The 24469-nt window shown below is 53.9% G+C and overlaps 6 protein-coding genes across 6 annotated transcripts; 3 read left to right on the plus strand and 3 right to left on the minus strand.

Annotated features, from left to right (window-relative positions):
* Nucleotides 1–215: 215 nt before the first annotated feature.
* Nucleotides 216–758, plus strand: CCMA1212_001843 (uncharacterized protein; the record flags this gene model as incomplete). Its single annotated transcript, XM_073699256.1, has 2 exons — nt 216–255; nt 322–758. The coding sequence occupies 2 exons, from the start codon at nt 216–218 to the stop codon at nt 756–758; spliced, it is 477 nt and encodes a 158-aa protein (XP_073562701.1).
* A 1544-nt stretch (nt 759–2302) lies between these two features.
* On the minus strand, nt 2303–3753 carry CCMA1212_001845 (uncharacterized protein; the record flags this gene model as incomplete). The annotated part of the gene is made up of 2 exons (XM_073699257.1): nt 2303–3124; nt 3196–3753. 2 exons carry the CDS (start codon nt 3751–3753, stop codon nt 2303–2305), a joined length of 1380 nt encoding a protein of 459 aa, XP_073562706.1.
* A 1997-nt stretch (nt 3754–5750) lies between these two features.
* On the minus strand, nt 5751–7613 carry CCMA1212_001846 (Ubiquitin carboxyl-terminal hydrolase 16; the record flags this gene model as incomplete). The annotated part of the gene is made up of 1 exon (XM_073699258.1): nt 5751–7613. The coding sequence occupies one exon, from the start codon at nt 7611–7613 to the stop codon at nt 5751–5753; it is 1863 nt and encodes a 620-aa protein (XP_073562705.1).
* A 5403-nt stretch (nt 7614–13016) lies between these two features.
* CCMA1212_001848 (uncharacterized protein) lies at nt 13017–16322 on the minus strand (the record flags this gene model as incomplete). Its single annotated transcript, XM_073699259.1, has 1 exon — nt 13017–16322. The coding sequence occupies one exon, from the start codon at nt 16320–16322 to the stop codon at nt 13017–13019; it is 3306 nt and encodes a 1101-aa protein (XP_073562708.1).
* A 598-nt stretch (nt 16323–16920) lies between these two features.
* CCMA1212_001849 (uncharacterized protein) lies at nt 16921–18119 on the plus strand (the record flags this gene model as incomplete). The annotated part of the gene is made up of 5 exons (XM_073699260.1): nt 16921–16986; nt 17045–17185; nt 17267–17460; nt 17525–17718; nt 17785–18119. The coding sequence occupies 5 exons, from the start codon at nt 16921–16923 to the stop codon at nt 18117–18119; spliced, it is 930 nt and encodes a 309-aa protein (XP_073562707.1).
* Nucleotides 18120–19344: 1225 nt separating this feature from the next.
* CCMA1212_001850 (uncharacterized protein) lies at nt 19345–23601 on the plus strand (the record flags this gene model as incomplete). Its single annotated transcript, XM_073699261.1, has 1 exon — nt 19345–23601. One exon carries the CDS (start codon nt 19345–19347, stop codon nt 23599–23601), a length of 4257 nt encoding a protein of 1418 aa, XP_073562230.1.
* Nucleotides 23602–24469: the final 868 nt, after the last annotated feature.

Below are 24469 nucleotides of genomic sequence, written 5' to 3' on the forward strand. Positions count from 1 at the left end.
CCCCCCCCCACGGGGGACGGAGCTCATCAACCAGGGCACCAAAGAACGGCTTGCTTCCTTGGCGAAGCGAAAGGGGGCCATCAGCCACATGGATAACCGCAAGCCGCGCTGCTGCAGTTGCTCCGCATTCTCGTTCTCTACACCCATCACAGCTATCCTGATGTGTTCGGGAGAGAGCCCAGGCCGAGAGTGAGTCTCGCAGAGATCTACACGCTATGCCTGCTCTATCTGCTCAGCATGCCATCATTGGTGCGAGTGAGCATTTCTCCGCAATGTCGACGCCGGCAGCTCTCGTTACATGTGATTGATCTTCACATCAAGAGGATACTCGAGCACCTACTCAGCGTCAGAGTCTCCTCGTCTCCTCCCCTCTTCGACCCATTCTTCCGTCGCCAAGCAGCAGCCCAAGGTCTCGCCTCCGCCCGGCTTTGAGCGACAGCCTTGGCAAGCCGCCAAAGGGGACGACAACCGTACGGGCAGCTACTCCTTGCATCAGCTTTGGCATGGTCGATAACAAACCTGGCGATGCTCCTCGTGGAGGGACCCCAAAGAGCTGCGACGCTTGCATTCACGCTCAGGCGCCACCATACCCGGAAGCACACTACCACAAGCGGACGAAGTACGCAGACCGTATGTCTGACTCCAGGCATCTGCTCCGTACATACAGCGGACTGTGCTCCCGTCACCGCTGGCAGGGATCCAGGCCGGCTGAGAGGGGTGCTGCAGCAGCACGTCGCCAGCATCCGCGGTCGACTTAGACGTGGTAATGTTACGTCGTCGCCTCCTAGTGGTTTTCGTCTGCTTAGCCTACAACCCTCTCCAGGCAGGCTAAGTGAGACTCGCACACGACTGCATCGACTATCAGCGCTTCATGCCATCTCGATGCATGGAGGATCTAGCCGCATGACTTAGCCTACCGGCTCTGCGATTTCCCTCCCCAGCTCCACAAGGCGAGAGCCAGATGTCTCTTGGAAAGGAGCCGGTCCATCGCGTGCCTGGTGGCATCCGTCGATAGAGGCAGCAGTCGCTGGTGCAAGCGCTCCTGACTGTCCTAATCCATCGGAGTAATTAGCTGTACAGTCAGATAAGCGAACACCGACTTCCTGGGCAAGGTTCTTAGTCCTTTCATGCTCCTGGCTCTGCTGTCATCACTCATAGTGGAGGGGGGAGGCAGCAGGGAGGCGCCGGGCCCAGAAGTACGTACGGAGAAGTACTACAAGCGGGTGTCAACCAGCGCTGACCGTTGACCATCACGTTGCCAACGAAAGCTGAAGAGGACCCGGTGCTGGCCCACTCCGGAAGCCTGCCAGCCTGCCCCCTATTCTCACTCCATTTGCAGAGAAGAGCACAAATACGGACTGCAAGTGCCTATATGGCTTCACGCGGCTAGGGGTGTGCAAGTAGGGAGGATTCTAGTGTGGCGGAGGCGGCCAGCCAGAGTCACAGCCAGACAATCACCATGAGACATGGCTGCATCGTCACCGTTGCTCGGGCTTGGGTCTTCGAGACGGCGTCCTTGCCTGTCTACCAAAGCTGTCGACAATCACGGCCGCTAAACTCCGCATTATGCACTCAGCGAGCAATCACGTCGCAGAAGCACGACTATCTGCAATCTTTACCTGATCATCTCAACGTCGGGGAGCATAGAGGCACGCTCTTCAGGCCCGCCAAAGTACCGAGTCATTCAATGCCCTGTTCGTCTCGTCTCCTTTCCCCGGCAAAGAGCAGGGCGCTTCATACAGTTTGCTCGCTGTCTTACTCCGTGATCCCCATTTCTTCTTTTCCTTCTTTTCCCTTTTCCCTTTTCCCGTTTCTTCGGGGCTCTCTCCTTACTAGTACTCGCGCAGCCTCGCTACCAGTCTAGATTGGCTGCGGCAGACGCCCCCCCTGTTTCCCAAGGTGCGGAGACGGTGACAGGGCATCTGCAAGCAGGCATTTGTGTGCGCATCTTGGACATGGTCACGCAGTAGCAACATATCACATGCAGCCAGCTTTGTTATATACAAAAGCAGTGTCACTATGCAATACAGCTCGTGCTGCTGCTGCCAATACTGCGGACATGCATGTACGGTCAACTCCCTCCTTTGCGGCCCTGCCAGCTGCAGCCGGTGTCACTGCTACAACCCACTCGAGGCACACACCAAGCGGTCGTGTTGCCTCGTGTTATCACCATCTCTGCATTGCGTTGGTGGTGTCTTTGCGGCCGTCCTATGGGATCAGATTCCATTGATTGCAAGGCGTTGATCCAACTGCAACCGGGCACCCTACAGATTGCAAGGGCACCCATATATTGCTACTACTGCTACTCGTACATGGATGCTCGGCCGCAGTGCTGCACCAGAGACTCCACCTTCTGCCAATCGAGGCCAGACTCCTCCGTCTCTGCGCCGCTGCTGTCCCCAATGACCATCCAAGGACTGGTGTGGCAAGCCCGCGTCTCCGTATCAAAGGTCCACGCCAGGCAGCTCTTGCTATCTCGACACTTGCTGCGGCAGGCCTCTGCCGATGCGATGCTCTCCCATGTCGTCGTGTCGTCGCCCGTCGGCCCCACGTGGTCCCGCATCTGACGTTCCGGCTCGCGGCCAGCGTCGTCGAGTGAAGGGGCGGCAAACAGCTGCCATAGGTCGGCCCAGAGCACTGGCTGTTGTCTGTTGGAGAGGGCCTGGCCGACGGCCACCATGGCCCCCGGTCTGCGGAGGCCGTGGAGGGACACAATGGGCGAGCAGAAGCGGTCTCCCTGAACCCGGGCCATCGCGGGCGGCTCACCGTTGAAGTAGTGGCCATACCGCTCGTCGAGATAGATCCCCAGCTTGATCAGCGTCGTACCTACCAGGCGGTCACCCCATGTCTCATCGAGCGAATCGACATGTGATTGGGCGACGATGCCGGGGTTGTTGAAGAGCCGCCGCATGGCCTCCTGCGACAGCACGATGCCAGAACCCCCGTGTGCGAACCGACTTTTGTAGTCGCCCACCGCGTTGCCAATGTACTGCGGTCTAGCGGGATCCAAGTGGCTCAAGAGGAGATGGAGCGAAGGCCCTATCAGAAAAGTGTCGTCGTCTAAGATGGTGTACCACTTCTTCTGAGGCATCAGCTTGTAAGCCAACTCCATGCCCATGATGAACTTGACCGCTCAGATGTCAGCAGACGAAGGAATAAGGGGGGCGTCATGGGCATGTCTTGCGGTTACTCTACCTTGAGCGCATCCAACTCCCACCCGAATTCTTGGCCAAGCTTGTTCGCTTCACCCTCGTCGCCCGAGTCGATCGCCTCCTGAAGGGAACGATACTTGGAGAGACGAGGGTGGCCTTGAAGCGATGGATCAAGCTTGGTCTCCATCAGCATGTCCACGATATTGTACATGCTCGGCTGTCCATCGGCTGTCCGGTTCGTTGGCGTCCAGTCTCCGACAACAATGAAGTTCTGGTGTTCGTCTCCCAGAATGTCGCCAGTGCGACCGAAGGCTTCGATCAAGGCAGGCAACCGATGGCGAGTGCCGTAGCCTGTTTTTATGAGATAGCCGACGTCGTCGCGCAGGCTCAGCGGGTATGGCGCAGGGCGTTGACGCAGCCAAGCGTCGCGATCTGTGGCTGAAGCTCGGAGTGCATTCCAGAAGCGCGAGGCGTTGAAGTTGACGGAGAGTCGGACGTGAGAGTCGTGGGGGAGTAAGTGGTACGTGGTACTAAGAAGAAGGACGAGACTGGCAAAAAGGAGAGTGAGCCGTCGGCGAGTGGCTCGTGGCTTGAACACCATGGCTACTAGGCGGTTGTCTGGGCGCAGTTACGACTGACTACATATAGTGTTGCAAGACTCCGCAAACTGACGGAATCCTTTCTACAACCACTGATAAAGGTGAAGGAGACGAAAATATCCTGAAGCCGGCTGAGGATGCAAGTCATGAGTCGCTATGACAACTCCTCTGGCTAGGTGGATATATGTCGAGTGTCGTGCTGTTCAACAGCTTTCAGGGGCTTGTTGTTTCGCCCCTCTTGAGAACTGCAAAGGCGTCCGATGGCTTACGGGGTTCGACCGTTGTCTGTGCCTGCTTGTAAGCTTCTTGGTATTTTCATGCTGACGGGAGCCTACCTATTCTTTCTCCATATTTTTTCATCGGACGAGCTACTACCGTGGCAGCATCTACACAGGCATAATGCCGTCGACTTCTCAAACGCGCTTTTTTTTTCCCAGCAGCCTCTCTTCTTTCTCTCACTCGTCATTCATGAATCGTAAGGGGGCAGAATCTGCCATGTCTGTTGCTAGCGGCATGATCGACGAAGCTGACGCACCTTTGTGGAGATGCTCCAGGTGGGCTTCTTTGCCTCTTTCTTTCTCTTGCATAGTCGTGGCATGGACATATTATGTCCCTGATGGCTGAAACTTCTTTTTTTATCTGGAGTTTGGAGTGTTTGACTAAGAGGGTTGCCGTTCTATCTCACATTTTTGTGCGTCATTGTGCAGAAAGTTGATCGATTTCCACCTCAGGTTGCATGTTCTCACTCATCACTACCATGAAACATGTTGGTCATTGCCGATACCTTGCTCGGACTACGAAGCACATACATAGTACGAAGCAATATGCAAGAGAGGCTCCCATCACTTCATTAACTTGAGAAAAGTGAAGAGAAAAGTAGCCAGGATCGTGTGAGATTAAGCTCAACCCCGGTAAGAACACGCATTCATCTCGCCCAGGTAGAAGAGATGAAAATAGAAACAAACAAAATCACATGTCATCTCATGTACTGTGCAAGCTGAAAAAAAGGTAGAAGATGAAGAAGAAGAATATCTGAAATGCTTTTGATTTCTTACCTATTTAAAGAACCCCGGACAGTTTGGAGCCTCTAGAAAGATTGGCTCAATTACGCGGCAATCCGGGACGCTGGATCAGGGTCCCGTAGTCCAATCTTAGAAGAAAAAGAACATTGCATGAGAATTTCTAGAATGAACGGGGGTTTAAGACAGTGCTGGTCTTGCTGTTTTTGGTTAAATTGTGGCTCTTCTTGTCTACTTGCTTTTTCCTTTTCTTGCTTTTTTTTTTTTTTTTTTTTTTTTTTTGCGAATATGAAGTGTCTTCATGAAGTCATTTCCAGTACTTCATGCCTACTAGCTAATTAAACACAGATTCACATCAATATCACAGCGAATCAATTTGAACCAAGCCATATTGATACAACAACCGCTGCGACGTCTTTATATAGAATGCTGCGTATGCTACTTTAAATAACTATTTACTACTGCTACAAGTAAGTACCTATACTTTCTCTTACAACGGATAATGTACCATACTCTCTCTCCCTCCTCATGGAACGGCTGCCTCCTATACTCCCCGATACCCCATCCCCTTTTTCATTCTCTCTCTTTTCCAAAAACACTGCCTCTCCTCAACCACGTCCGCCACCATGTGTTCAACGGGGCCCTTTTTTCTGCATTCCCAAGAAGTAAAGCGAAGAGCGTTCTAATCCAGAAATGTTCTTTTCGGGAAGCACCTTTTTTGCAACTTTTTTTTTTTCCAATAGTACAGATTCCAATCATCAAGAAAGCCTTTCAATCATGAAGAAAACGGAAAGCCAAGAAGTGAGCAACGCCAGACAATGCATCAAGCAAATATAGTATAGAAGAGGATAAAGAGGAAAGGAAACAAAAGACTTCGTCGTGAAAGTACTTCGTAAAGGCAGGTCGTTCAGGAACGATGAAAGGGGGGGCAGATGTTAATGCAAGCACAAAGCTGCTGTTCCCAGAGCAGCACGAGCACTTCACTCTTCCGGCTCCAATTCATAAAACAGCAGATAGACTTCTTTCTGCATGCCTAGAACCTCGCTGGTCTTGGCCTCGCGTACTTTCTCGTCGCTCACTCTCCACCACTTGTCCGCAGGCCTTCGCTTCTTAGGTCGCGGCTGAGGCTTGCCGGCGGCCAGCGAGCTGGGTGAAGAGGATCCGTTCAGGCTTGCTCTTGGGGGAGCGAGCTTGGACAGCGCTGACTTGGTAGACGCGGTGAAAGATCGAAGGCTGCTCGTCTCGCCGTCTCGATCTTTGCCGTTCACGAGAGAGCTGGGCAGATCGCCAGGGACGCTTCGGGGGGGCGCCCCAGGGAGCTCCAGCGATGGGGTGGAGGGGGTCGTGTCTGAGGATGGCGAGAGCAGATCCGGCGTCGAGAGGGACGGGCTGTCGGATCGGAGGGCTGAGATCTGAGGAGTGGATATGGGCGTCGGTGTCTTGCTATAGATATCGGAAGGCTGAAATGGGTTAATGTTTGCATAGGGAGACGGCGTGTTCTGCCGCCTGAATGCTTCGTAGTGCCCGCTGTTGTGGCCTCCTCGATGTGTGACCACGCCCAGGAGCTTGTACTTGCGCTGTTTCATGACGCTTCCCAGCGGCAGCTGCTCGGGGAAGGACACCTTGGCCGAATTCTTTTGCGTGATTTGCCCGATGCCGTAGATGGACCGCGACAGGTGGATGGCCAGGATCTTGGGAAACGTAGATATGCGTGTCGTCTTGGCAATCTTTCTCTTGGGCGCATACCGAATGTCGCCCAGCTCCACGTCCTCGGGCGGCCGCTCAGGGTCAACGTCTATCGCCGCCTGGAGCTTCTGGATGTTCTCTTGGGCCAATGCCTTAAAGCTGTCGGACGTCGACTTGGCCATCTCCTGCTCGAGGTTGTTCTTGGTCTGCACCAGCCGACACATTTCGCACTTGAAATCATCGATATATTCCGTCTTAAAAATACCGTCGAAGCATGCGTTCAGTGTCGTGGACGAGACCTGGGGGACTGCCAGCGTCAGTGTGCAAAAGGTCTCCTCTCTCGGCTTGGTGGTGTAGCCGCAGGTCTGGCATTGAATGTGCGACTCGTATCTGCCCTCGAGCGGGAACCCTTCCTCGAGCTCCAGCGGAGCCTGAATCTCGCGAACCGCCCGCTGCACCTCTGCCAGGTCGACGGTGATGGGGATCTGGGTGCCAGAGGCAGATGCCTCCGCGCCGTCGGGGTTCTCAGCAGCATCCTCCGACCTGTCGGTTTCGTTGCCGTCCTTGGCTTGGTCCGAATCGGCGAGTGCGGCAAGGCCCTGTCTCCGAGCATGCAGGCGCGCGCGCTGGCCGGCATGGTATTCGTCCTTGAGCCTCTCGGCGACGATCTGCAGAAACTCTTGCGCATCCTGCTGCTGTCTGCTGATGCGCTGCTTGAACGCCATCTCTAGCACCTTGACAAAGGGAAAGGGCGAAATGGCCTTTTTCGAAATGGGCCGCTCGTTAAGCGCGTCCAGCATCTCCTTGAGCCCGTACGTCACCAGCCCATCCTGGAGGCCTTGCAGCTTCCACTGCGCAAGCTCTTTTCCATCCAGGGGCTGCACCAGTTGTGCGTATACAGACGGGTCTTCGATTCGGCGGCGGTGCGTCTCGCGGATCAGGTAGACGCGTAGCTCGGGCAGCCCGGCCAGTGCCTGCAGCACCGAGTTGATGAAGCAGTCGTTGGCCTGGTTGCGCAGCCCGACGATGGTCTTCTTGCGCGAGCCGGAGGTGTCGTGGTCGATGGTGAAGGTCGGGCCAAAGACGTAGAACAGCGCTGCCGCGGCGAGCGACGCCCCGGCGGCGTACGAGACAACAGACGTCGTCTTATCGGGCATTGCTGAAGAATCGCGGGATCGTGGGGAGAGCAGCAGAGCGGAAGCCTCGGGTTGACGGGCGAGGTGCGGAGAAGCGGATATGCGACAGGCAGAGCGAGCGCGCCGCCGTCGATCGACTGGGAGACTGCCTGACCTAGATAGGTTTAAAAAACGGGGGAGGAAAATACAGGCTCCCTGCTCGCCCGCACGCACAGGGCAGACGGAGATGCGGGCTCGGCGTTGACTTGGAGCAGTGACAGGCGGCGGGCAGTGGCGGCATTGACAAAGCCTTTTTGCGTTGTGAAGAGGAACAGGGTGACAGGGCAAGCCTTGTCTCACAGGCGGCACATCCAGCCTCGTCCTCTTGTGCCCGGCTATCTTCCGAGGCTGGGCGCCAATTAAAAAAAAAAAAATGGAAGGGGAAAACAGTGTATGAGAACCGGTACTAGGCCGGTCCAGTCGTCGCTGTCGATCCCGCAACTTTGGTATAGGCTGAGGTACTTTATGGTAGCCTTCAACCAAGTTCGTGCCTGGGGCAAATGACAGCGATTGCGCCAATTGCTTCGTGCCTGGGGAAGCCATCAGGTACGAAGCACTCCGCCTCTGCTTCACGATCTCGACGAGCGGGGGAAGCCCCCGGATTCTTGGCCCAAAGAAGGCTTCTGCAGGAAGCGCCCGTTATCCGTGTAAGCCCCAGAGTACATTGTGTACGTAGACCTGTGTTCCGTGGCGTCCCGCCCTTTGTTTCTGTCTGCCAGGCCTTGGTTAGGCGCGAAGTCGGCCGAAGCTTCGGCTGTCGAATCGGCTGTCTCGTAGGTGCAAGTACGGAGAGGCTCGTCTCTCGGCCAATGGAATGGCAGCAAAACGGTGGAGAGTCGCCCTTCGTTCTCGGGGTCCCCCGATTTTCGGGTCCGGCAGGGGCGGGTTGGTTCGTGTGTGCGTCTCGTTTGTTGGTTGGTGGTGCCTGGGGCTAGAGGAAAAGGGCTGGATGGCGCCGATTCCCTCAGGCAGGCAGAGATCAGAGATCCAATGAGACGCTGCAGAGCCGAGCCGCGGTTGAACCGCCCCTGGGGTCCTTGTGCGAATCCCATCTACCCTGGACATTGAACATCAGATTCGGACCTCTTTGTTTCTGGGCAACTCGCCTGAAGAATATTGGCACCGCTTTGGCTTTTGTGGTATTCCGGCGACGAGGGCCATTGAGAGAAACCAGGTGTCTGTTGCCGTGATGAGCAAGGTGCGTCAAAGGACGGATATAAGAAGCATTGGGTATTTAGGCTGCACCAGTCGGCCTCCTGATGGCGATGAAGCTGATGATGCTGATATTGATGCTGATATTGATGATTCTACTCGGATGCCCGAGTCAATTGGAAGTTGTACGTCCAGCAACTACCTAGGCAGGGGCACTGTAGGCATCACCTGCCGTGCCCAGATAAGATGTTTCTGGCAGGCGCGGTCTTGCACGGCTGTTACCTCGTTTGGTTGCGCTAACTGTCCAATTCCGTCATCGGATTTCAACTCCTTGTGCCTCAGATCACACCGAAATCGGGATAAATCTTGTGCCTCGGTATGTGAGCGTGTAACAACTTTGTTCCACAGGCGCGTTGAAATTGCACCTTTTACTAGGTATGAATTCTTGACCAGCGCAAGTGAACAAGCCTATGTCTTCATTGGTGCGTTCACCATCTCTCTACACAATGCATCAATGACAACATGAGCATCCAAACCTGGCCAACCTCCCGCAATACACTTTGTCGCCAACTTCGAAGAACTTTGTCGTGTCTCTTCTGTCGTGACGGTGTTTCATGGTTAAGGCGGCGATGGACAGCGTTATTGCAGCGGAACATTTACCGCTGCCGTCTGGCGATCTTGACCACCGTCTGATTGACATGCCGTTTCTTTGTAATGACGGGAATTCCTATAACGACCTCGCTTCCTGGGGTATCCAGGCCGGGAGTAAGTGGTATAGTGATAGCAGCAGTAGGAGGAGTAGCAAGTAGCAGCAACAGTAGTAAGTAAATAGTAGAAGTGTAGTAGCTTTACTTTCCTATATCTACTACCTAGGTACTATATAGAAGCCTTAAGCAGGCATTATACTTGTATGCCTTAGCCTACGCAAGTATGACGGGACGTGTTATTACTTGAGGACTTGTCCTGCTGGTGAAAAATGGCTGTAGACAGTGATGAAAACTATAGCTTCTCTCGTCTGGCATTTCTAGCCACTTCTCTGATTGAACCTCCACTCGCCATCTTGCCATTCCGCATAGCCCGTTGTGTATAGAACCCCTTCCAATTTACCTGTTCGGCGTCCACGCAACATTTGTCATGTTTGGATCCTGTTGCCCTTCATCGAGCGTCCATATAACATCTGTATCGTCCGACGGATCTGCCCTATCCGGAAATATTTGCAGACCATTCAATGCCCACAGGCCATTATGATAGTCCACAGCGTTCGTCACGTCTGGAGGCCCCTCTAATCCATTGAATGCCCCCGGCTCAATTTGGTCGTCTCCAAAACCCGCCGCGTCTGGAAACTCTCCCAAGGAACTGAAGAAACATGCGCCACTTTGATCCGGAGCAAAATCCGTCACATCTGGAATCCCTTCCATTGAACTCCATGACTCTGTCAAGGCGCTTGCGGCTGCCACATACCTATCCGCTCCGTCTTCGGCTGTGACGCTGGCGCCATGTATCGCCTCAATCGCAACAGACATGATGTTTTGGATCGTATGAAGCAGGTTCTGCGTTGCATTGGGGGTGTTCAATATGATGCTCTCAATGGCCGAACGCAGTCTCGTGACATCCTCATTGCAAGACAGCCCATCCTTGTCTGGAGGCCGGATTAGTGAACAGCCAGCTAAGTTGGTAAACATAAGAAACAACACACACATGGGTCCGGAATGTTTTCGCCTGGAAAGAGTATGCGAAACATTTGTTTCCACTTCTCAGCTTCTGGTTGTCCGCGCATAGAGGCTGCTTTCAACTGTTCCCACTGGGTTGGGCTCAGGTAAGGGTTATGATCCCTGCTTCCTGCACACTGCGACGGAAAATGCCTTTGTAGGCTTGCGTCGTCCTTGAAGTCTGCAAAACATCGCTCACATATATGGTCTGGGCGTAGATGTTTGCGATGTAGATGCTCTCTGTCACTTGTGTATTAGCATTCGATGTTGATGGAGTGGGCCTGTTATGCTGACTTGACTCTGTGATATGTCTTCCAACCGCCACTTTCACAAAGCCCAAATTTGCCATGGTGGTAATGTGACGGGTTCCTCTTATAAAAAGGGCAAGCCAGAAAACTCCCTGTGTCCACCCCTGAAGCAGAGGTGCTACCACTACCATGATCATCGGGCTCGTCTCCATTGGCCCCATTCACGCGCCGGGCTTTCCTGTCCCCTCTGTCCTTGTCTCTTTGACCGCAAGCTTTCCGCTTCCCTGGTTGTGAAGACTCGCCTCGATTCTCGCCATTGTAAGTTTGAGTTGATTGGCTGCCTGGGTTCAACTCGGTGGTACTAGGCTGGTTGGCAAGCCATGCTGAGAACCATGACATTGTGAAGTGTACAAATTCATCGAGGAGGTCTGAGCGAGAAGCATGTTCGGTTCCCAGGCTGCTTGGGGAATTCTCACAGTCGGAGACACTCAGTGCCGCCGACTCGGTTGCGGCAGTACAAGTAGGTAAGCTCTTGCGTGAAAAGACTTCGTCCTTGGCCAGAGAGCGGCGACTAAAGGCATAGTCTGAGCTATTCATGGGCGAAGGGCTCTTGGGAGAGGGAGGAAGCATCCTAGTCTTCGAATAACCCACAGTTTTGCAAACGCTGCGCAGTGTCAATTGACCCCCAACCTTATGGATGATTCCGATATCCGGTCTGCTGGACCGCCGGACGAAGTCATTGTTGTCTTCGACCGACTTGGAGCTGGTTCGAGGCTTGTCCTGCTCCAGATGCGTATGGAGATGGCCAGGCCACTCATCCAGACCGTCTTGTCCAGCCAGACACTTCTCGAACATCAGGCATGATTGTCTCTCATCCGCAGAAGAACGTGCGCTGGTGGGCGATTGATAAACAGAGTAAAGGCATGGAGTAGGCTCGTTGCCATCGATGTGCACTTTGTCAAATTGTGTAATCTGCTTCTGTATCGTCGATATGCGGAGCGCTGGGGATGGGTAGTATGTGTCTGCTTCGGGATCCGTATGGAGAAGCACACCGTCTTCCTGAGGAGTCTGTGATATGTATCGCTCGAGCATTTCGTCTAGTGACTCTTCCATGAGATGTTAATGCCAACTGATGGGAACAAAGGAGTTGTAGTAGCGATAGTGTCGGAATCATTGAGGAATAAGTAGCTCGGGATCTGGGCAGCGACACATCGATATCCCAATGCTTTATATCATCGCTGCTGCTGCTGCGCAGAAGGCGCAGTTATTCTGGTCGGAGGCCAATCGTCGTCCCGACTCGGGCTGCTTTCTGCGCAGCGGCGCAACATTGCCCGTCTCAGTGCCAATGAAAGCACATATGCAGGCCATGAGAATTGATTCGCAGTGAAAAAAAAAAGGCAAAAGGGTGCTGCTGCCTAGGGGCTTTGCTTTTGACGTCCGCGGGAGTTGCGTTGGGCATTGGAGATGTACTGTAGGAACACATAAGTTCAACTCCACGACTGCTGCAATGTCAAGCCAGAAACCATTTGAACTAACCATGTTTCATAAAAATACAGCAGTGTTTGGAGCCAATGGGTCGAATTACGCTGTTCTGATATTCGTTGGTAAAGTGGACGAGCAAGGCGATGTGGACCACAAAATGAAGTTTTGCCCGCTGTGTTACACTTATACCGGCAATCCTCGGATAGCCTTCCGGAAATTGACACGTGTGGTGCTATAAGCAACGGAGACTAGGTGAAGGAGGCTTTTATTAGTAGAGAATACGCCTTGGAGGGCTTAATCTGGGAGGCATAAGGGACCCGTGTCGAGCCAGAGACGGTGCGTTTGCCTTGCTGCCCAGCCACTCGATTGGGCTCTATTGCTCTGTTGGAGGAGCTTCACAATGTTCTGCTAATTATAGCAGCCAGATTTGGTCACCTGATTCAGCTCACCTTTGCGAAGCCTCCTCGGTTGCCTTGCTGCCTTGACGCCTTGCCAACGCCCCCTTGACTCCAGCGAATCTAATCTTTTTAATTCTGCGTAGATGCGGGCTTTATAGAGTACGGAACTGAACATCTCACAAAAGCAACTCAAGTGATTCTTGGATATGTGAAAGATGAGGCGCGGGATCGTGGCTATCACCGAACCCTCTTTGTGCCAAGAATAGGGGGTTTTGCTGTCAATGGCCACAACGAAGGATACAGATAAACATCTCTCTTGAGATGATTCTCATCGTCTCATCGTCATTACAAAAAGCACTACAAATGCTCATCCACACTACCGCCTACAAAACGCATCTAGGACGACCCCGCTGAGAAAATCCTCTTCAAGTTCATCGCCTTCGCCGTGGCCGGAGGAGGGACCAACTTGATACTATCAGGCTTGTTCTTTGGCTTCCACTCACCTTGATTGTGGTAATGCTCCTTAATATCCAAGTCAACCCACGTGTCTTGCGTCACTTGGCTGACCACGACGCCGCTGAGGATGAAGCTGATCTCGCTGCAGCTCGACACGGGCACGTAACCGCGTCTGCTCCGGGGAACCATGCGGAGGGTCATTCCCGTCAACTTTTCATCCGTGGTTTCAAGATCAATCATGACGTTGAACCTGATGTTTGACGTCATTTCTGCTCCGCTGCCTTTGTATGTTGCCATGAGGACGCGTGGAAACTGCTGTGGTGTGCCAAATGGAACTTTGATCTTGAGTTCCTCTAGTCTGTAGTCGCCGGCGGTGTAGGGCTCGAGATTGATACGGAAAATCAGGTCTTGCTCAATGTCTGTCGCGACGATGGTGTTTGACGACGGCGTCTCAGTGGACGAAACCTGATAGTTAAACACGGGCCTCGTGGCGTAGAACTGAGAGGGACTTTGGATCGCGTGCGAGGGAAGCGGGCGACGACGACGACGACGACGAGCCCATTCAGGTAGAGGCGCATCACTTGGCGAGACTTCTGGGTCTATGTCGAGCTCTTCCCTGGCATGTGTTTGCGAGAGCTTGAGCTTGAGCCGCCAAGCGACGGAACCCATCTGCGCTGCCATGAGGGCAGATGTCGCAGCATCGTCGTCGAAGTACTTCTTGTCCATATTATCCTGCACGGTCTTCAGGTAGTCGCTCGCTAGGCTTTCCATCAACAGTCTGCGTGCTTCTATCGTGGGGGAAGACGTTGGCGTGGCATCCCAGAGATAAACAGCCTCTTTTGTCTTGGGATCATCTGGCGACCAGGTCTTTATTGCGATAGGCACAGTGACATCGTCTGAACCCTCGTCTGCTGTGTATGCCTTCTTGTATCTCATCTCAATGACGTCTTTCTTAAGGTTGCTACCGGCCACAAAGGTCTGCTGGTGAGGAGGCTGAGTGAGGGAGAGCCCAGTAAAGTCCGGCTCCGACGGTTCCTTTGAGAAGAGGCACAGCATGGTATCTGGAGTCACAACCTTGTGTCTCATCAGGACGGGAGGCTTGTCGGGCAATTGCTGAGGTAGAACCTCCACCTTCATGTCGGGAAACTTGACAATGAGATTCGAGCGAATGAGGCAGCCATAGACAGGCACGGGAGGTACTTCGTCGCCGTGCTCTGCAACGCCCGTTTCGTGATACCACTTGAGGGCGCCAAAGACAGCATCGCGGACCTTGTCGTTATCTTGATCGATATAATTCGACAAGCTCAGCGCTCCATCAATCAGAGCGTCCATCCAGCGCCAATCAATCCGAAAGAAGCGCATGCTCTCCAAAGGAAGGGCGCTGATATCCGGGATTAGATAGTGGAAGGGGATGTTTTCCAGCACTTGCTTGTCGAGAATGAACTTTAGCAGAGCCATCCAGTCAGGTGAGTAGGGAGTGTTGAACTCGTTGTAAGGCACGTCGGATGGCTTGTCCGGATTCTCTGGGTCAATCGCGCTGGCAATTTCTTTAGCAGCCTTCAGCAGGAATTGTGGAAGCGTATCCTCATCGTTTGCTGCCAAGCTCATGGCATGTGCCTCACGGCCACTGTACGAGAGATCAACAGGCTCTATCGAGTGGCGAAGCCATCGCCGAGAGCGAGCCTGGACGTCCGAGGTGGAAAGCTGCGCCGTCTTGTGCAGAATCTGCAGAGCCTCGACCATGGCGGGTAGCTGTGCGATGAGTTCGCTCTTGGAACGAGTCCCGTGGGCTTTCAAAGCGGCCAGCTGAGCGTAATGCATGCCTCGGTCGTATATCTGCTTGCGGACTTGACCGAGTCTCGACACGAGGTCGGCGTCTGAAATGGCCAGCGTCCGACCGATCTGCCAAGCTGCCGAATACGTGATATCCATCAGACCAAGCTGCTGGTCGAGGATCTGTAGGTCTGAGCCCGAAGTCGAGAGGGAGTGCCATGGGCGAGTGATGTCAGAGGGGATCTTGACGGGGATGAAAGGCCCTCTGATGAAGCATCCTGTCTGCTCTCCCGTCTGAATACGATAACGAGCCAAAGCGTAACCGTCGTGCAGGCGTTGCAACACTCGGTCTTGCACTGCTTTGGGAGCCTCAGTAGGAGGATTCAGCTGGTCTAGATTGACATTGGAACGCAACATTGCGCTGGATCGTCCCAATGCCTCAAAGAGGTCCTTGATGCTGGGGGTGTCAGGAGGGAGGCAAGTATAGCTCCAGCTGTGCAAGCTGGACATTGCCACGAATCTCTTCTCCTTGGCCACCGGCCATGGCATCACCTCGACGCCGCGGATGGAAACAAGATGGGCAATAATCTGCGTCGGCTTGGTAATAGTGACTGGTCCCGTCCTGTGGGAAAAGACGACGCCGTAAGAAGATTGATCTTCTTCTGTTGCTGTGAGAGCCGCTATAGCCATGCCTTGCGTATTGATGTCCCTCTTGTGCGCCAGGAATCTGTACGGGCGCACATCCGCTTGAATGGCGCTTGTGTCTTCGTGGCCTTTGTCGTCGTACTTGGCGAATAGGGTGGAAAACAGCTCATTCTTGACCAAGATGATATCTGTCGTGGCATCGGGCTCTGCTGGCGAAGGCTTCACAGGGGATGCTGTGTCTGCGAGCTTCGGAACATCGCTGACGAGCATGTTGACCGCCAGCGTGGAGGTTTGCTTCGCGCCGCCTGCGAGCTTCTCTGTATTGCGGAAGATGCTCTTTTCTCCCTGGAGGTCTTCTGGCGACAGCTGAAGCTCATCCTTGGTGAAAACAAGCACAGCGAGCCAAGGAACGCGATTCCGATTCTGCTTGTAATCCGGGACATCTTCGATGTAGCTTGCTCGCCATTCCCACGGAAACTCGGGCGTGTTGAAGACAACATGCGGCAAAGCCTCAGATCGCTCTTCGTGCCCAGGGGGTGGATACACAGAATGGATCTCGCCCTCTGGGATGGCAAACTCGGGTGTGTCGACGTAGAACTCTTGCGTCGCGGTCAGCTCCTTGGAAGCCGACTTCGCCGTAATGTCTTGCGTGACGTCAACCGTGTGTTTGCCTCCTTGCAAGCCAGGAACGACAAACGAGTGAAGTTGTTGATACCCTGGCTTAAGGCGACGGTCGTCTTCAAGTTTGGCGAGGAAGCGCTGGACACGAGCAGCATGACGAAATACAATGTATCGTGCGCGAGTCTCTCTCCTTCTGCGGCCCGCCATTGTTAATGAGAATTTTAATGAGGTTTGGTTTGACTTTGAAGATATTCGAAGCAGGAAAGTAATAGTTGGACTTGATAGAGCGAAGTCTTGAAAGACAAGAGAGAAGAACAATATCTGGGGCGAGCCTGATAGTACCTAGAAGCTCCATCTCCGGCCGACGTATTCTCTCCGCACGTCGCGCCATGGCACATGCAGCATGCCATCGCTGTCGTCTCTTTCGGGTGATAATTTTCTGTCACATTTCATAAGTCGATGTTTCTAATGCATGCATGATCCTTCGGTTATTATTGAGCGTATGTTGATGAGGGTCGCATTGCAGAATGATGCTCAATCAACACACCCACCCCCTCCACACGCTTCAGCTTACAACAATCACACTCTCAGCTCGCAACTATCGTGCAAAGCCTCAATTTCAGCTTCCAACAGACACGCCTCTTACATCACCCAGAAAGAAAAGGCTTCTTTCTTGTTGATTGCGTCTTCAATCCCCGTTATACAAAAGTCGAGCAGTTTGCCGCTCTTTTCGCTCAACAACTCAACTCACTCAAGTCACAACAGTTTCATCACACCAAGTACTCACCCCGACAAGCATTACACAATGGCGCTCGCTGCAATCATCAACCCCATTGATACTTCGGAAGCTCTGCTCTTCTACTATGAGAAGGTGATAGACCATCAGCCATTGTGGAAGTCTGGTCTGAAGCTGACAGAAACCCCCCAAGGTCGAGGATACTTACTCACTGGCCGTGCGCCATTCTTCCGTTTCTGGTGGCCGAGACCAGCCCTTTGTGAACAGAAACACCATTGGAACTCGCGTCAAGCCTCCTCCATCAGATCTTGCCGTGACCAGTTTTCTTGGCCTGGTAAGTTTGGCGTTGCTGGTTCATCCCTGAGACTGTGGTCCAAATATCTGGTCATGATCTGACGTGTCTCGCAACGACTAGGTTCGAGTTTTCGGCATTTCCAAGATTCCCAAGGTCATCAAGTCCACAGACCCTGAGATTGCAGTCATTTCTCAGCTGAGCCCGGTTGTCAATCCCATCGACAAAGCGAGCGTAGCCAATGTCCAGCCTGGGGACTACTCCGCCATCTCTGCTTGCGGAAGCGTGACCAACACTGGTTACGTGTCCTTTCTGAAGTGAATAAGTTCTTTTCCAATTGCCTCATTTTTGGAACGATAGAAAGCTAACCAGTTGGTCTAGGGAGATTGGTGGCGTCGTTCAATTGGTCAACTACACCCTCAACAAGTCGGGATCTCCTACCAGCAAGGCTGTGGACGTTACCGTCGCCGCCTACTCCAAGCTGGCCAGCATCGTCGTCAAGGGCAAGCCTTGGGTGTTTTTCCAGAACAAGGCTGGACAGTATCTGTACTACCACAACATCTTGGCTGGCGAGAGTAAGTATCTGGCAACTCATCATCCCGGTCCAATAGCTCCACCGGCTGACAGAATTATCCATTTAGCTTTCAAGATCCCTACCACGGGAATGGCGGAACAGGGAACTCACTTGGCTGTCGCTTTGAGCCCCGACGAATCCATCCTCTTCTTGTACTACCGCAACCAAGACGGCAACATCGCTAGGACCTGGCTTCACAACGGCAAGTGGTCGCCTGAGGAGGTTGCAGCAGAGGATGCCATGGACGACGACTCAGCCATTGCCCTGGTCAACCACGAGAAGAATCTTCACATCTACTTCTGGAACAATGGCGACATTGTTCACGACGTCAACGATCTTCCAGACGATGACAAGCTGGGCGTCAGCCACGCCGCTGGCTTCCATGCCGAGCCGGCTGAGTGAAGTACAGCCGGCTGGAGGCGCTCTACATAGAGCTCTGTGTAGACCCTGCGGACATGAGAAGCTGGCCTATTATGGCTCGTCGGATACAGTCACTCGCTCTTGTTTGATTAGTTCGTATTCGGTCTGTAGCCAGCGCAGATGAATTGAGACGTTATTGTTTACTTTGGCTGGTCACTTCTCCTGCATCAGTACCTTAGTTGTACCTCCAAGTCGAAAAGATGGGCACTGCGCTAAATGCGGCTGATCCGATTTTACCCATGCTTTAGTCCTAGTAAAGCTAGCACTGAGCTAGCGCGCGGCTCTAGTGCCGGCAGCGATGTACACAGATTGACAATGAGCCAGCGGTATGTCAGTGCCTTTGACAGGTACCGCAGCAAGTACTGGAATGCAACTAGCAATTTTCAGGTTTAGTGCAGGTCCCGCCGCTCTGGTACCGGTAAGGGCCAGATTGGACGACCTTTCAGTTTGTCACGGTCAAACTGCTGTACCTACCCTGGGATTTGTACGTGTACGGTCCGAGCCATGGAGAGGCATTACGTATATCGTACAGTACAGCACGCAGATGCGGTATATCGAGTGCAGTGAGTGGTCAGCTATTCCGACTGGAGCAAAGGGCTGAACAGCTCTGGTTCGGCAGAGGCTCAGTCAGATCCCTGTAGCCCGCCCAATTGCATCCCTCCAGTGACATAACCAGCCAGCCCAGCCAGCTGTCAACTGCCAAACGGATGCTGCACGAGGCGGTGCTTCGTAGGATCAGATGCAGCCGTCTCAATCCAGTGTAGGGCTTTCCCATGTGGCTGGCGTAAATGCATCCGCATCGGCAAGGGTTATTGTTCAGAGGCTGCTGAATGAGGGGACGCCCGATGTAACCCACCGGCTCAGCTAGGTCGAATCCTCCATGCAGATTGCAGATGCAAATGCCGATGAGGGACGGGCGTGTTTCGGAGCTGCGTGGCCAGGAAGGGGTGTGTCATACAAAGCTGTGAGTCGACCATCTTGGACAGGGGGTTGCCGCAATTTGGCAGAAAGCGAGGCTATCGTTCTACCTCTCCAGCGTCCAACGTCATGTACACTATCTCGTTCTCCAAGATGTCCTCGAAGACGGTCGTTGGCATATATAAGCTGCCTGTTTTTTCTGTATTCATCAACTTCATCAAACCAGACATTGGACAGAAGCCAATGTGAAACAAGAAACTCCACTGATTCCAGTCTACAACTCATCGCCATGGCATCTTCTCCGCTGGCGATTCCCGTCAAGCTTGACGCGTTCATCTTTAATCCGGACACATGCAATGGTACCGAGACAAACCAGGCCAAAATCTCGCCCTTGACGCAGCCCAACTACAGCTACCTGCAGATCAAGAACTTCATGCTCCAAAACGATGTGCTGCATCCCATTGAGCTCCATGCCGCCGCCCCAGCTGCCCGCAACTCGCGAATCACCGACCTCGCAACTGGAAAGACTCGCCAAGAGAGGCTGGGTGTCTATCTGCATTGGATGATCCCCCGGCCCTACCGGACGGGTGCGGCGGCTACGGGACAGGAGTCGAACCAAAGTCGCGCCCAGCGTGGCCTGTTTACATCGAATGTCGCCACGGACAAGGAGGATCTGGCAACGCCTCTGTTTCCCGAAACTCCGAACCGCTGGCTTGTCATCCGCAAAATTGTTGGTAACGTCGAGCCGCCGGAAGCTGAAGCCAGTTTGGACCCGGTCACTGCCTGGGTGGTTGAGAGCGATTGGATGAGATCCATCGACGAGATGGACGACACAGACGGCACCAAGTACGACTTGCAGGTGGATGTATCACCGTATCTGCAGACGGGATCGACTGAGGAGCCGACCATCAACGAGCAAGCTGAAGTCTTCATTGGTGGCCGAATCAAGGCAAAGGAGTGGAACGGGAGCATAAGCCAAGCCAAGAAGCGCATCTCCCTGGGAGTTCTGAACTCGAGCAACCAATTGTTCCCCGACTACATGCCCCATAATAGCAACGTCTTTTCGATGCTAGACAGCTTCGAGTATGCACCATCAAAGTACGCCACTCGCGCCGTGGCCGACTACTACGTGCTTGGATGGCATGTCAACCCCGAGGATGATCTCATGCACCTCAGTGACCACTCAGCAACCACCAGGGGTGATCGTCTGCAAGCACTCTCTATGGCTCTCAACAAGTCCGATGGCCCTGTTCCAGACGATGTAGCTGAATGGCTGAAATCGACTGACAGTGGCCGGATTCTCTGTCATGGCGCCATGTACGGAGTCCGCTGGAACCTGAAATGGGACGAGAACAACAGGCCCCGCGTCATCGCCGATGAGGTTGCTGATCAGCTACACACGCAGACGCCCATCTCAGTTGGGACGACGCCACTGGACTCGCTCCTCTCATACGTGGCTGCTCACCAGAACGGGCCCATCGAGGAGCTGCTCAATAATCTGAGTGCCCTGCTTCAGGCCCAGAGCGAGAGCATAGAAAATCGTCGGGCGGGGGCTGACGAGGTTCAGAACTACAACTTTGCCAAGTTTGCAGGGGGTTCTCGATATGTGTTCCAAATCGATCCAAAGAATCCTGCCGCGCCACCCTCTGACGAAGCAGCTGCTCTCCTGAAGAAGCTGAATGAGAGCCAAGCCTTGTATGATGCCTCGGCTCGACAGCTTTCCCGCGTCCAATGGAAGCACTTTGCTCTTTGGTGGCGGTATGTGACAGATACTGAACGGAATCACAGCGCTGCCATGAGACAATACAAACAGGAGGTCCAGGACCTCGATTGGGATTGGCAACGGTTGGTTGCCTCCCTCAACAGCCAGACGAACGCCATTGGCGCTGCCAAAGACGAAATCCAGAAGAAGCTCAAGCTGGAGCTCAAAGAGGCTGTTGCTCCAGTTTTTAGTCAACAAAGAGACCCTACCATCTTTGTGGGAGGAGTGGAGGCTGGCTGGCCTACTGACTACCTTGAAAAGCTACTGGTGCGGCTGCACTCGCAGATTGAGAAGCGCACGCCGCCACCACCGGACGAGGAGACCGATTATGGGCTGCAGTGTGTCCCGGAGGCTCTACAAGAGATGGCCAGATCCTTGATTGGCGAGTTCCTGCACTATGAGATGGAGCGTCCGGTCGAGGAGTCAAGTGGAGTCGTCAAGTGTCAATGCAAGTCGTGCGCATGTGCATGCGCAGCTAAGAGCAAGTTTCTGGTCAAGGACGAGACGAAAGAGAAAGGGAAAGAAGACGAAAAGGAGGAGACGGACAAGAATGTCTTTCCGCCGCTTTACCATGATGATGACGGGCGTGACCTTTGGAAGAATACGCAGCCGTGGTTCCCGCTCTTCATGGAGTGGGAGGCTGAGTACTATCACATTGACTATGGCAAGTGGGATATGGAGGAGCGGGCCACCAGATCGACGCAAGACAAAAAGTTCCGCTACACTGTGAAGCAGGACGACAAGCCCCTGTGGGAGTCCAAGAACGATGATCGAAGGACGATATCGGGCCGCATCCTGCTGCTTCCCCAGCCCGTTTTTTCGTTGGTGGGCCAGGTTGAGCGGCTCTTCACCACCGTTCCCGAAGACCAGCTGTCCCCGATCTTGCCAAAGGACAAGCGTGACCAAGTTCTGAAGGACCTCAGGAAACTCCCATTCGTCTCTGCTCCCCTGGACGGATTCGCCAACCACCTCCTGACCCTGTCGGAGGGCAGCCACTTGAAGCCCAACGTGCGGTATCCCGGACAGAAGCCGGTTCCAATGAAGGATGCGTACGAAGACTCTGTCGTCATCGGACTGGGGGCGGTTGAGCTGGAACGGATGGGTGTTGAGACAGACCTCACCCCCTACTGCTCGCTTGTGAGAGTGGGCACCACGCCGCATTCCGTCTTCAAGCCCGCCGTCCACGGCCAGTTCAAGCTGACCAAGCTCAACATCATCGACAAGTTTGGACAGGCGGCCGCTGCCATTGATCCAAAACGACGGCATGAGGGTCCGCCCCCCATCTACCCTTGTATCAGCGAGTACTACGAGCCGCAGGTCTACGAGAGGAACGGCTTTCCCAATGTCGTGGAGCAGCCGAAGAACAGGGGTGACTGTCAGTTTGTGCAGGTTCCACCCAGCATCAACCAGCCAGCCCGGCTGAACATGGACTTTGTCAAGCTGGACCAGCACGACGGCGAGTACCATTGGAGACCAATCACAGAGTGGGAGAACCCCATCTGGGGGTGGGTGCTGGTCAACTACGTCGACTTTGGCATCCAGTTCTTCCTCCACGACGGCACCTTTTACCGCGAAGTCCGGCTGGCTGCTCCCAACAACCCCAACAAGGGCACGCAGGCCACGGACAAGTGGCTTCCCTTCAAGCCCCCCGTGGACCCTCAGGAGATTCGACAGCTGGACCACTTGATCGAGCAGTTTTCGGGCGAGGGCGGGCGAGACTATCTCAACGGCTTCATGGACATGGCCACGCAAGCCACACGGAATGCTAGCACCGTCCCGGGCGCTTATGCACAATGCGTCAACTCGTTGATTGGGCGGCCGCTGGCTCTCGTGAATGCAGGCATCTCGCTCGAGCTGTCTGCAGATGCCCGTGCCAACCAGTCAACCGTCGGAGACCAGCCGTCGAAGCGGCCCCCATACACCCTCCTGCCAGACCCGCATCCCGACACAAAGCAGTACGAGTTCTCCATCAAGCTGGGAGATGCCGCTCGGCCCCATGACGGGCTGGTGGCGTACTTTCGGGCTCGAGACAAGCCACTTCCCGAGGACGAGCTGAAGCTGGATCAGCTGTTTACTTCGTTCAAGCCTGCCAGTCCTCACGACAAGTCGGATCGGATCAAGCCCATTGACACAGAAACATTCCTCCGGCTGAAGCCGTTTTGGCTCAATCCCAACGATTACAACACCAAGAAAGGGCCTCAGGAAAGGGACTTGGAGGAGGTGGAGGAGGAAGATGAAGAAGAGAGCAAATACACCCCGCAGGAAAAGTTCACCATCGACCACAACAAGAAGCTGACAGTCGTCGGCCTCCTCATGGATCCGTTCACGCCCGTGAATGCCTACTCCAGCATCCTGCCCGTCGAGCCTCTGGCGCTATCGACCTGGACGTGGGAGTCAGCTCTGAAGAATATGACGGCGTTTTTCCACTTTGGGCCGCTGATGGTGGAAAAGGACGTGCCGGTGTACAATCCAGAACGCGTCCTTCTTCCCAACTATGATTTGGAGCAGCTGAAGGAGCAGAAGATTGAGGTCAAGCTGCCCTCCCTTGCTGTGGCGGACTGGAGCTGGCTGCAACCCTACCTAGACCCCGAGGCCACCAGACAACAAGGAAGTGATGAGGATGAGGAGGCTACGGACGAGGTCTACATGGCTCTGCGCCTCGGGAAGATTGATCCCGTCCCTCAGTTTGCTCCTGGGCCTTTGACGGCTCTCGAAGGATTCCTGCAGATGGTTCATCCTATCACGGCGCCAGATGTTGATGGTGACAAGGCTCAGGCTCGCTAGGGGCTGACATGCTGCGGGGAGGAGGGCTATGGCAGGTAGGAATTGGGAACATACGTCTAGTTCTGGTTGTGATAGCCGTAGGTAACAAAGACATGTTCTGTCATATCTCGTACTTGTGTCCCGCGGTGGCGTTTCTAGATTGTATAGGCTCGTCATATATTCTCGGCAGACTTGATTTCAGCCGTAGACAAGCATCTTGTATGACTGCAACCATCGGGGTTTACTTTCAGGTGCGTCTGTTGACACATCAACTGCCCTGGATGGGAGACAGGGGCCCCCTTTTGAGTTAGTGGGACTGATTCGGCTCATGCAAGGGCGGCAAGTGGACGGCTGAAGGGATCCATCAGAATGCAACCCCGTGTGGGAGCCGCGGGGTCAAGGATGAGAAACAAGACGTCAGATCCTATGAGACCCCGGATTTTGGTGAGACCCCTCCAAGAAGATCATGGCTGCTAGGCTGGATCTGACTATATTCTGCATACGCGCATAGGTGCCGTGGTAGGAGGAGGAAGGAGATGGCTTGCCTTTCGAGCGATTGAGCCGTGATATGTGTATGTATGCGTATTGAGACACTATTGGACGTTTGCATTGCAGGAATCACATTGATATTGGAGGCTCGCTTAAATCCTTGCAGCAACTGTGGCTGCCTGGCAACAGGATAGCGAAGTGGAAGTGAGCTGAAATCTGAATAGAGGGTTGCGATGCGGGGAGAGAGATGATGACACAAGAGTAGAACTGACTGAGGGTGACGAGACAAACAACAGGGTTTAGCTGAGTGGGTGGCGGAGTTGATGAGTTGACGTAGAGTTTACTGCCCAAAGCACGTAGAGGCGTTTATCATAGAGTTACTTGGGGAGGCATTACGCTT

This window comes from Trichoderma ghanense, assembly GCF_004382785.1.
Source record: "Trichoderma ghanense strain CCMA-1212 chromosome Unknown scaffold_1, whole genome shotgun sequence".
NCBI classification, from domain to species: domain Eukaryota; kingdom Fungi; phylum Ascomycota; class Sordariomycetes; order Hypocreales; family Hypocreaceae; genus Trichoderma; species Trichoderma ghanense.